This window comes from Pseudorasbora parva, chromosome 20 (genome assembly GCF_024679245.1).
Source record: "Pseudorasbora parva isolate DD20220531a chromosome 20, ASM2467924v1, whole genome shotgun sequence".
Taxonomy (NCBI): Eukaryota; Metazoa; Chordata; class Actinopteri; order Cypriniformes; family Gobionidae; genus Pseudorasbora; species Pseudorasbora parva.
In genome coordinates this window covers 26660590-26672463 of record NC_090191.1, presented here as the reverse complement: position 1 = coordinate 26672463, position 11874 = coordinate 26660590, and the positions used below count along the sequence as shown (strand labels likewise).

Genomic DNA, 11874 nt, shown 5'->3' with positions numbered 1-11874 from the left:
GGTTTATAAAAAATATTTAAAGGTCCTAATTGAACTAAGGTCTAACCCTGGCTAAATATTAACCCTGTCTGTGAAACTGGGCCTGTGTGTTGTGGCCCACTGCTTAAATTAAGTTTACATTTTTATACTTTCTGCCAGAGATTCAAGTTCTTTGATTAGGCTTAATTTACATAAGTTCTGTATTTTACTCATAGTTATTCGGTCAAAAGTTCAAGGTAATCAAAAACTGAAAATAATATAAGACACAATGTCCTTTATTAAAAACACGTTTCACGGGTGAGCGCATTTAGAGACAAGCTTGTCAGAATCAAATCATTTTAAAAACCATCAGACAAATAATTAATAAATAATGCAACAGGTTTTTATTAAAACATGACCTTTCTGTTGCAAAGCACTATGAGTCATTTAAAAGGAAACGGCTCACAAATGTCACAGTATGTCCGGTTTTTGGCACTGGATGAATGTAATTACACAGGTAGTAGTGGTTAAGAAAGTTCTGGAAGGACGTCCCGTGGGCTTGAGAGTCTCTCTCTGTCCAAAGGAGCAGCCAGCTCTTCCAGCTGCTGTTGCTGACTGTTTTCCAACTCTTCCAAGCGTCTCCGCAGCACACATAACTCCCTCTGGTGCTGCTCCTCCTGAGACAGGAAATGCAGGAACAGATGAGTAGGAAGAAGAGGGGATAAGAGAAAGCGAGAAGGATGGGAAAGCAGTAGATTTATATCCTGGGTTTGGTTATGGCTGACAAGAGAATATTCTACTTTGTAGATGGGATGTTTGCAGGCACCTGTATGTTTGAGAAGATGGACTCTGTTGGGATGAAGAGAGATTGGGCCAAAGGGGTGGAGGAGGTTATCTGGTTGCCCAGCAACAGACGGCGAAACTCATTGTGTCTCCTTTGGAGCTCTTTTAGACGCTTGCTGAGCTGAGTGTGTTCTTCAGAGTATGAGGATTTCCTGAGCACGCAAACATAAAAATAAATAAGAAATAGTATATAAAATGGCAATAATAAAAAAAAAATTGGCGAAATTATAGTGGCATGGCACTTGCATGTCATATTTGTGAGCAAGGGGTTTCCTTAAATGTACATAAGCAACATGTACATACTCTCCTACTTAGTTTGTTTTTGTTTTAAACTTTTTCAAGTTGCAGCCGATCACACAGAGCTTAGTGCACATAGTATTTACAGTATTCCTAGCAGAATTTAAAAATATTCTGTGCGCCGGGCTCAAACATCACAAACACAGCTCGTACTACGGGGGTTTGAGAAGTAGAAGTAGAAGTCAATTAAAAATCAATAAACAATAAAATTTCCAACATATGAGGAATAGCCTACTTTTTGCTATGTTTCAATAGGATTGTAGGATTATTTTTGTTGGGAAAGTCGGAGGAAGGACGCAGTTTTTGGCTGGATAAACACATGCAGAATATTAATTGTTAAGAAAAAGAAACAAAATGAATAAACTGACGTTATGATGAGCATTTACTACTTAAGAAATGCGGGTCAAGAAGCGGGTTGGGTAGACCTACAATTCTTTTTTGCGGTCTGAGTTGAGGACGGGTTAGTTGAAAACGTCGGTCAGGTGCTGCTTGTTTATACATTGACCCATGCATTAATGATTAAAACCCAAAATTCCTATCTAAAAAAAATTAGCATATTTCATAAGACCAATAAAAGAAAAGTGTTTTTAATCCAAAAAAAGTCAACCTTCAAATAATAATGTTCAGTTATGCACTTAATACTTGGTCGGGAATCCTTTTGCAGAAATGACTGCTTCAGTGTGGCGTGGCATGGAGGCAATCAGCCTGTGGCACTGCTGAGGTGTTATGGAGGCCCAGGATGCTTCGATAGCGGCCTTAAGCTCATCCAGAGTGTTGGGTCTTGCGTCTCTTAACTTTCTCTTCACAATATCCCACAGATTCTCTATGGGGTTCAGGTCAGGAGAGTTGGCAGGCCAATTGAGCACAGTAATACCATGGTCAGTAAACCATTTACCAGTGGTTTTGCCACTGTGAGCAGCTTTTCAGCTTTTCAGCAGATGGAAGCATGAAGTGCTCCAAAATCTCCTGATAGTTAGCTGCGTTGACCCTGCCCTTGATAAAACACAGTAGACCAACACCATACTTTGGACCACTGAGCAACAGTCCAGTGCTGCTTCTCTGTAGCACAAAAGTGGCTTGACCTGGGGAATGCGGCACCTATAGCCCATTTCCTGCACACGCCTGTGCACGGTGGCTCTGGATGTTTCTGCTTCCATAGGTCCCCCAAGGTCTGGAATCGGTTCTTCTCCACAATCTTCCTCAGGGTCCGGTCACCTCTTCTCGTTGTGCACCGTTTTTTGCCACACATTTTCCTTCCCCCTGAGGTGCGAACAGCCTATTCGCTCAGAAACTTACCCTCTCGCTTGAGGGTGTCACTGATGGCCTTCTGGACAGCAGTCAGGTTGGCAGTCTTACCCATGATTGCGGTTTTGAGTAATGAACCAGGCTGGGAGTTTTTAAAAGCCTCAGGAATCTTTTGCAGGTGTTTAGAGTTAATTAGTTGATTCAGATGATTAGGTTAATAGCTTGTTTAGAGAACCTTTTCATGATATGCTAATTTTTTAAGACCTGAAATATTTCAGTTGGAGTGCAATGAATCTAAAATATATGAAAGTTTAATTGTTATCATTGTTGTTATCAAGGAAAATCCCAACTCAATATTGTGAAAAGGTTCCATATTGAAGACACCTGGTGCCACACACTCTAATCAGCTAATTAACTCAAAAAAACTGCAAAAGCCTAAAATAGTCTTAAATGGTCTCTCAGTCTAGTTATGTAGGCTTCACAATCATGGTGAAGACTGCTGACTTGACATTTGTCCAAAAGACGACCACAAAGAGGGCAAGACACAAAGGTCATTACAAAAGAGCTGTTCACAGAGTGTGTCCAAGCACATTAATAGAGAGGCGAAGGGAAGGAAAATATATGGTAAAAGTGTACAAGCAATAGGGATAACCACACCCTGGAGAGGATCATGAAACAAAACCCATTCAAAAATGTGGGGGAGATTCACAAAGAGTGGACTGCAGCTGGAGTCAGTGATTCAAGAACCACTTCACACAGACGCATGCAAGACATGGGTTTCAGCTGGCCCATTCCTTGTGTCAAGCTACTCTTGAACAACAGACAGAGTCAGAAGCATGGCGTCTGGGTTAAAGACACAAAGGACTACTGAGTGGTACAAAGTTGTTCTCTGATGAAAGTAAATTTTGCATTTCCTTTGGAAATCAGGGTCAAAGAGTCTGGAGGAAGAGAGGAGAGGCACACAATCCACGTTGCTTGAGGTCCAGTGCAAAGTTTCCACAGTCAGTGATGGTTTGGAGTGTCATGTCATCTGCTGGTGTTGGTCCACTGTTTTTTTTTAGGTCCAAGGTCAATGCAGCCATATACTAGGAAGTTTTAGAGCACTTGATGCTTCCTGCTGCTTACCAACTTTATGGAAACAAGACTTGGCACCTGCACAAAGTGCCAAAGCAACCAGTACATGGCTTAAGGACCATGGTATCCCTAGTCTTAATTGGCCAGCAAACTCGCCTGACCATAGAAAATCTATGGTGTGTTGTGAAGAGGAAGATGCAATATGCCAGACCCAACAATGCAGAAGAGCTGAAGGCCACTATCAGAGCAACCTGGGCTCTCATAACACCGGAGCAGTGCCACAGACTGATCGACTCCATGCCACATTGCTGCAGTAATTCAGGCAAAAGGAGCCCCAACTATGTATTGAGTGCTGTACATGCTCATACATTTCATGTTCTTTTCAGTTGGCCAAGATTACTTTAAATTCTTTCTTTGTATTGGTCTTTTGAGATACTGAATTTGGTATTTTCTTTAGTTGTCAGTTATAATCATCAAAATTAAAAGAAATAAACAGTTGAAATATATTGAATGAATATAATATACAAGTTTCACTTTCTGAATGGAATTAGTGAAATAAAACAACTTTTGATGATATTCCAATTATATGACCAGCACCTGTATGTATGTATGTATGTATGTACACTCCTGAACAAAATCTTAAGACCAGGGGATTCTTTGCAATTTTTACACATTTCGCACTTGTGGATCATAACCGCGTTGTAAGTGCTGATTCAAAATGCCAAAAGAAGAAACAGGAGCAAGAGACAAAAAATAGGGAGTAGGCAATTTATTGAAAACTGCATTTAAACTGAAACAGGATGTTCATCAGCTGATCAAAAGTTTAAGACCATAGCCATAAAAAGGTCAAATCTGCACAAAAATATGGCTTTCATGTCATTGTCCTTCAAGCAGTCATACTGTCAAAAACTCCTGATGGCAAAGGCAAAAAGGCTTTCTCTCTTTGAACGTGGCAGGACTGTTGAGCTGCACAAGCAAGGCCTTTCGCAACGCGCCATCGCTGCTGAGGTTGGACGCAGTAAGACAGTCATTTTACATTTCTTCAAAAATCCTGAGTTATGGGACAAAAAAGTCAAGTGGTAGACCCAAAAAGATTTCACCTGCACTGAGCCGCAGGATCCGACGCTCTATTTTTTGTCTCTTGTTCCTGTTTCTTCTTTTGGTATTTTGAATCAGCACCTACAAACCGGTTATGATCCACAAGTGCGAAATGTGTAAAACTTGCAATGAATCCCCTGGTCTTAAGATTTTGTTCAGGAGTGTATGTGTATATCTTCTTTATGTCACATTGAATCCTAAAAGAACTAAAATAATATCACTAGCTTGTTCTCTCTATAGCAACAGGCCCTTGATAAGTGTTATAAACAGAAAAAACAGTACTTTTTTGCAGTGCTTGCTTCAATTTCAAGCTCTTCTATTTTGGCTTCCAGGAGCTGAATCTTGTCTTGAAGTTTATTTTCTTTTAGTTCAGTCATGGTTTTCCTCTGGATAAAAAAGCGGACCAATAACACACCTTTAATAATAATCATGATAACAATAAATACAATAAAAACATAAAATTACACACACTAAAAAATAAACATCTCATGTTGCAAAAAAGTTTCTGGACATTATGCACTACCTTTTTCTGAGCAAACGCTGCCCTCTGCAGGCGCTCTTTAGCCTGACTGTATTTCTCCCGTAGTTCCGCTTCTCTGTCCTGCAGTTTGTGTTTCTCCTCCAACCATTCCACCCGCCTCTCCTCCACCAACCTGTGATGATAAAACATTGCCTTGACAATTCACTTTTAACAATTCAATGTCCACTACATTGTAATAATGTTTATTCTAACTAAGTGTAGTTGAATTAATTAATTTGATTGTTTTATAACATCTAAGGCTATTTTTACTTAAGTAAAATTGTATCAAAAACAGACAATTAAGAAAAACAGGATAAGTAATTTACACACAGAAAGATTAAATCTATATAATTTTCGGTATTCTTGTTAGTTAGGCCTAAAGTTAGTTAGTTAAAAAAGTTAAAAAATTATATATCATGGTAAACTGATAAACCGGTATTTACATTTGTTGATGTTTTAATTTTTAAACATGATTTCAAGACAAAAAAATAGATCTTTTGAACCATTATTAACAAATCATCCATATTTGTCATTGAAGATTATATGCACTTTTATACAAGCTGAATCTTGTTTTGAAACCAACATTTCATTTTAGCAATCTAAAGCCTTTAATCTGAAGAAATGCTAAACAGCACATTTTGATGCTCATTCAGCAAACTGTCAGCATTCTCTGAAATATTTTTAGTTCTCCTTTGACAGCATTGCTAGTATCCAGGTTGCCATAAGGTGTACCTCTCGGCTTCCTGTTGGGTCCGTTCCATTTGTGTGCGAGCGCTCCGTAGGTCCTCTCTCACTCGCTCCAGACTTTCTCTCAGTCTGTTGTTGGTGTCCAGTATCTCACTCTCCGAGTGAGAAAGAGCTCCTATCTGTAGGTTCAACTCAGCGTTTTGCTGAGAAACACAATTTACAAAAGTTATTTGACTTATGTGATACAGCATGACTTCCACTTCAATATTATGTGCATTTACAGTAATTTCACTCATTTTACAGGACTTACTTGTCTCAGGTCTGCATTTTCTGCTCTCGAGGTCTCCAGCTCTTCCAGCTGCTGACCCTGCTGCTGAACTTTGGCTCTGTATCACATGTAATCAGATAGGAAATCAATCATATTGATGGAAATCATATTATTTACAGCTACTGAGCATTTAAAGAGATAGTTCACCCAAAAATGAAAAATTACTCTCTCATTTCGTTCTAAATCTGTACGATTTTTGTACATCCTTGGAACACAAAATGAAGATATTTTATGAATAAAAAAGCTTAAATTACATCTATTCATTATATGAAGCTATCAAGTCTCTTTGGACTAAACCGGTCAATTCATATGGATTATATTCATATATTCTTTATGAACTTTTTGAAGTGTCAAAGTGGTAGTTGCGTTGTTGCCAACGGAGGGACAAAAATCTCTCAGATGTCATCCAAAAGATCATTATTTGTGTTTTGAAGAGAATATTAAAGTTTTATGGGCTTGGAATGACATTAGGGTGAGAAATTAAATGACAGAAATGTCCTTTTTTGGTAAACTATACCTTTAAGTAAATTCTTAATTTTTTAACTCAAAGTGCACGAAAATAATTGACCCTCAAGAAGCTTGCCTCAGGTTTTGCAATTCCTTACGAACAGACTCCTCCCCCAGCTGGGCGGCACGAAGACGCTCCTCCCACTCCTCTTTCTGAGAGTTCCCCGTTGCCTCCTGAAGAGCTCTCTGCTGTTCGAGCTCAGATAAACGATTCTCCAGCTCCAGCCTGGTGACAATGAAATAAATGCATTAAGATGCAAAAGGCTTTCAATAATTTCCTTGTCTGATAATATTCCTGCTTACTTCTCTTCCTGAAGGGTGGCCATCTTGTGTATCTCCTCCTCTCTCGCTGCCTGAACCCTGCGCACCATCTCTCGCTCTCTTTCTGATATCAAGTCTTTATTTCTCTCCAACGCTGACTTCATGACTTCAATATCTGACTGCAGACCTAAGAGAGAAAAACACTATTATTGTAAAACAGGTTAAAAGAAAAGAAGGTAAAAGAGAAGGAAGAAGATGCTTACCTTCTACTTGGCACTGCAGTGTGTCTCTGTCTCTTTCTATTTCTCCTTTGGCTCTGACACCCTCTAGTTTTACGTTGCTCAACTCCAGCTTATGCGTGTGCTTCATCTCTTCAACCTGGCAAATAAAACATACACAATAAACAGGATATATCACTACAGATACAAATTATTTGGACATGAGATCATAGAATCTGACTGGTCAAGTCACTCAGGCTGTATTCGTGTACCTGACTGCTGAGTGAGTTTATCTCCCGCTCGGCTTTGTGCAGTTTGCCTGTGAGGAGTGTGTTTTGTTCCTGAGATAGACGAAGTTCACTTTCCGTCCGGTCCAACTGCATACGAATAGACTGCTTCTCTGCCTGCACATTAACAGATGGATATTAAACAAATATCTTTATTGTTAAAATCTGTATAACATATTTATATGTCAAATGTTGTGACACTGACATATACGTCACATCTGAATAATAAATAAAAAAATACAGAAATGCAGAACATAATATATTTAAAATAAAATATTCATATTAAAAATATAAAGTATGTTTTTAAAAATTCTAAACTGTACAAATTTGAATTAGAATAGTTAGATCTGAATTAGAATTAAAGACGTTTAATGTGATCTCAGACTTGTTGGTCATGGGTGGTTAAGGCTCATTGATGCACGTGAGAAGCAAAGGCTGGCCCGTGTGGTCTGCTCAAACAGACATGGATGGCTGGGTGCATGTGCATCTATAAAAAACAAAGTTTTGGACCCACTTTATATTAGATGGTCTTAATTACTATGTACTAACATTTAAATTAATTGTTTGATACAATGCACTTATTGTGGAAATACATGTTTTACGTTGTACTTACATTTAAAAAAATACCTGAATGTAATTACTTCTGTAATACATTTTTGTAGTTACATTTATAATTACTGTTGACCCTTCCCCTACCCTTACACTTACCCAAACCGCCACACCTGTCCCTAACTTTACCCGTATCCCACCTCAATATCAGCAAAAGTGTTTTGCAATATAATATGGGCACAAAAATACATTGTACTTATTTTTTGATGGAAGCACATAGTAGTTAAGGCCACCAAAGTGGGTCCAAAGTTTTTTATGACAGCATAGAAAAAAGGGATTGATAGAAAATGGGATTGAGATACTGAGTGAATAGTTCTTCATGTATAATGAGCATGTGTATTGTCCACTGCTCTGACAAATTTGTTATAGCTTTTATATATATATATATATATATATGACTTTTTACACTAAACTTAATTGTTTTTACTAAACAGTAAGGTATGAACTTATTTGCATGCGTCAACAAAAACCCACAAACCCTTACTTAAATACGCTCACCTCCAGGGCTTTTACTGCAGCCTGGGATTCGGCCAGCTGCCGGATCTGAATCCGCTGCACGTTTTCAGCCTGAGCACCTGAGTTATTTCTCTCTGCTCTGAGTTCAGTGACCTCTGCTTCCAGGCTTTTGAGCCGCTGGTGGAGTTGAGCTTTCTCCCTCAGCAGGGCTTCAACACGCTTCCCGTTCCGTGCCGGATCTCCGCTCTGCAGCTGAGTGGCCAGATCCTCCTTATCATGCTCGAGTCGGGCCACCTGCAGAATCACATATATAACACTCCTTCATAAAGAGACACTGCTGCAAAATACAGATTCAAATTGGTAAAACATACATCAGCTTCATGTCGTATCCGTCTCTCCTCCAGGACACGAGCATGCTCCTCTTTCTGGTGATCAAACTCTGACTTGAGGAAAGTGAGGTCGTAACGAAGCTTATTGTACTCTGACCTGTAGTTCTCAGCTTCCTGTCACAGAGAGAAATAAAGAAGAACAATTTAAGATTAAGCCTACTTTAGTTACTAAATGTCTCGTATAATGTGCAGTAAAGACAAACAATCCAATTGTTTTCCATCTGTGATGGACAGGATTCTGACTGTAGCATGTACTCATGTGGTTGTCATGGCAAAGGGAGTTAATAGTTGTGGCGCAGGAGTCAGATGTTGCGGGAAGGCGTCTGTTACCTCCTGGAGTTTGTTGAAGCGTTCTCTGATGGGAGCCTCCAACTCCTGCTGCACCTGAGCTCTCAAGAGCTCCAGCCGCTGAGGGGTCAGCACCTTAAACACATAACGCAAACACATGATCAACACAACACAGAAAAAGTACTACTTTGTCAGCAAAATGTCTAAAGGGCTGTTCCACACCAAGAATGATAACTATATTAGTGTCCACGCCAATGCACAATATGAAAAGTTTGTGCTGCAGTTACAGTATGTCACCTAGTGCTTTATATTCTCAAGCACTTTAAAGCAGAATGGATTCTGATTGGCTGTCAATGTTTTTATCGTTCATCAGATGGTGAAAATTATTCGAACCATATTGTTTCTCTGTATCATTATCATTATAGTTGTGGTGTGGACTCAATATCTATTCTTTAATATTTAAAAGGATTTTTAGAATTACATCTTTATCATAATCATTATAGTTATGGTCCGGGCCATAATTCAAGTGTTATTGTACATTACAACTATTAAAAATTAAATGCATAAGCTGAAGTACTAAAATGACTAAAAATTTAATAAAAATAAATTAAAGCTAAATATAAAACACCCCAAAAAATAAAGCTGAAAAAACATATTAATTTTTCCAAAACTTCACATTTGAAAAATATAAAATATAATATAAAAATAAAAAATATAAAAATAAAAGTTAATTTAAAATGCTATAATAGTATTTAAATACTAAAATAAAACTGGTTTATTTTTAATAATGTTCTATAGTCCTGATTTCTTTTATTTTCATAATTTCAACACTTTTTTTGTCTCTAAAAAAATCTTGACAAAGCATTGTGGTGCGGCAACGAGATTGTATGCATTTAATGTTTTGAAAATTCCACATATTTACACATTTTTTATGAATTCAATAGTATTCTAAAATGTGAAAATATTCATAGTAACATAGAATAAGTAGGTGTATCCTAAATGTTTAACTTGTATTGTAATAATTAGAATTTTCATGAAACTTTGATTATTGTCATATACATTAATATCTGAATGTATGAGTGACTAGTATTCGTATTAATACGTTTAAATTAATAGCAACTAGTATGTCAAACTAGTTTTACACAATATTTTTGAGTGACTTAATATGAAATTACCAACCATATATACTGAAAGTTGCATAAATGAAGACTTAAGTGGACAGTAAGTGGACAGACATGTGTACCTGCAGTTTAAGCTCTTCCAGCTCCCTTGTTTTATCTAGCAGTTCTCCTCTGAGCTCAGCCAGCAGCAGCTGCTGTTTCTCTTGAGCAACCTGCCGATCACTGAGCAGCCGTTTCAGTTCACTCTGAGCCCGGGTGTATTCATCCTGCAGTCTGCGCGCATTAACACATAATTTAACCCTGCATCCCACAACTGTAGAAATGATCAACCACAATATTCTGCATAAAAATACACAGTAAAATCGAGCACAGCCACTCACCTCGTGTGCTCCGCTTTCAATGTCTGATAGTTGGTCTTGTGGTTCTCACAGCGCATTCGCTCATCAATGAGCATTTTCTGGAGTTCCATATCAGAGCTGGTGAGTCCTGTCAAGCCACCCAGGAGGACTGCAGCTTTCCCACCTCCTCCTGCATGCTGCAGGTTTGGGAACAGGGCAGATGACTGCCCTAATGCTGGAGGGTTCATCTGGTCCATTGCAGAGACAGAGGAAAAAAAGATTGAGGGAATAAAAGCAAAATACTTTTTATACTTCCCTCTGAGACCACTAACACTCTTGAAAAGGACCTCAATCAACGCAAATGACTTCAGCTCACCAAAGTCAAGAGATGCAGACACATCTCATCAGGACTGACTATTTTAAAATCACGTTTAAGAGCCTAGTTAGCTCCAACAAAGCATCTAATCAGTACATGTGCAGCAGAAGAGTCCTTGTTGGCTCCTCTGCTCTCAAGTGATTAGATGTGAAGCTCAGGCTGTGGTCTCCAGTGATTCACTCTGTGTTGTAGAAACAGAGCTACCCCAGCATAAACGCATAACGGCTTATCATGTTGTCAAAGCAACCGATCCACTAGGGAAACTAACCTCGTGCATTTAAACCAGCGCAAGATGAAGCATTTCGTGTTGTCCTTGAGTGTAAGTTCGAACTGTTGCTTGAAATGTCATGAGAACAGGGCTTGAGCAACACTGTATACTGCACTTATTTCATAAATAAACACCTCTGCTGGGTGCAACCTACTGCATCCGCTCAAAACTGCATACACCATAACAATACATATGTGATTTAAGGGGGAAAAGTTTATAATTTAGCTGCTGTAAAGTTACCTGATACAACACTGACAGCGACGCACAGTTACGTGTTGATGATGGCGGCCAGAGTCGCCTGCCTTTCAAAATAAAAGACTTAGTTTGATACTTTCCGTTTGTTTACGGCTAAAAGTCATGTCCGGCCTATAAACATGTCGACATCTTCACCTTTATTAAAATATTAATAAATTTAAAAAAAATAAAGCATGTTGCGTTGTTGTGATTTTGGTTTTATTTATATTTTATCTGTGATCATGTTTGACCAGGCTGCCATACAAAGAAATTATAAAGCCATTCAAAATAAGAGAAAACCAACTAAATATTATATGTTGTAGTCAACAATTTTTTTTTCCTGTGAGCTTTTCGTTTTTCCATGTTTTAATAACAAAATAAATTAGAATAAAATACGTTTAACGTTCATTCATTGTTAAATTATTGCTGAAATACGTTACTTATTAATATTGAAAAATAAAAAAAATAATAT

The 11874-nt window shown here is 38.2% G+C and overlaps 1 protein-coding gene across 2 annotated transcripts; it reads right to left on the bottom strand.

The window, feature by feature from the left end:
• Positions 1-79: 79 nt before the first annotated feature.
• Positions 80-11489, bottom strand: cep83 (centrosomal protein 83). Of its 2 annotated transcripts, none has more exons than XM_067428152.1 (16): positions 11169-11363; positions 10567-10772; positions 10309-10459; positions 9108-9200; positions 8760-8891; positions 8431-8682; positions 7309-7440; positions 7082-7196; positions 6861-7005; positions 6634-6783; positions 6033-6108; positions 5768-5925; positions 5039-5168; positions 4798-4901; positions 785-953; positions 80-635 (listed from the first exon to the last, which is right to left on the bottom strand). In XM_067428152.1, exons 1-16 carry the CDS (start codon positions 11175-11177, stop codon positions 486-488), a joined length of 2172 nt encoding a protein of 723 aa, XP_067284253.1. In that variant the 5' UTR covers positions 11178-11363; the 3' UTR covers positions 80-485. The 2 variants fall into 2 exon arrangements, with proteins under 2 accessions (XP_067284253.1, XP_067284254.1); XM_067428153.1 differs by lacking the exon at positions 11169-11363 and adding an exon at positions 11409-11489 and having other exon boundaries at positions 81-635.
• Between the last annotated feature and the right edge of the window lie 385 nt (positions 11490-11874).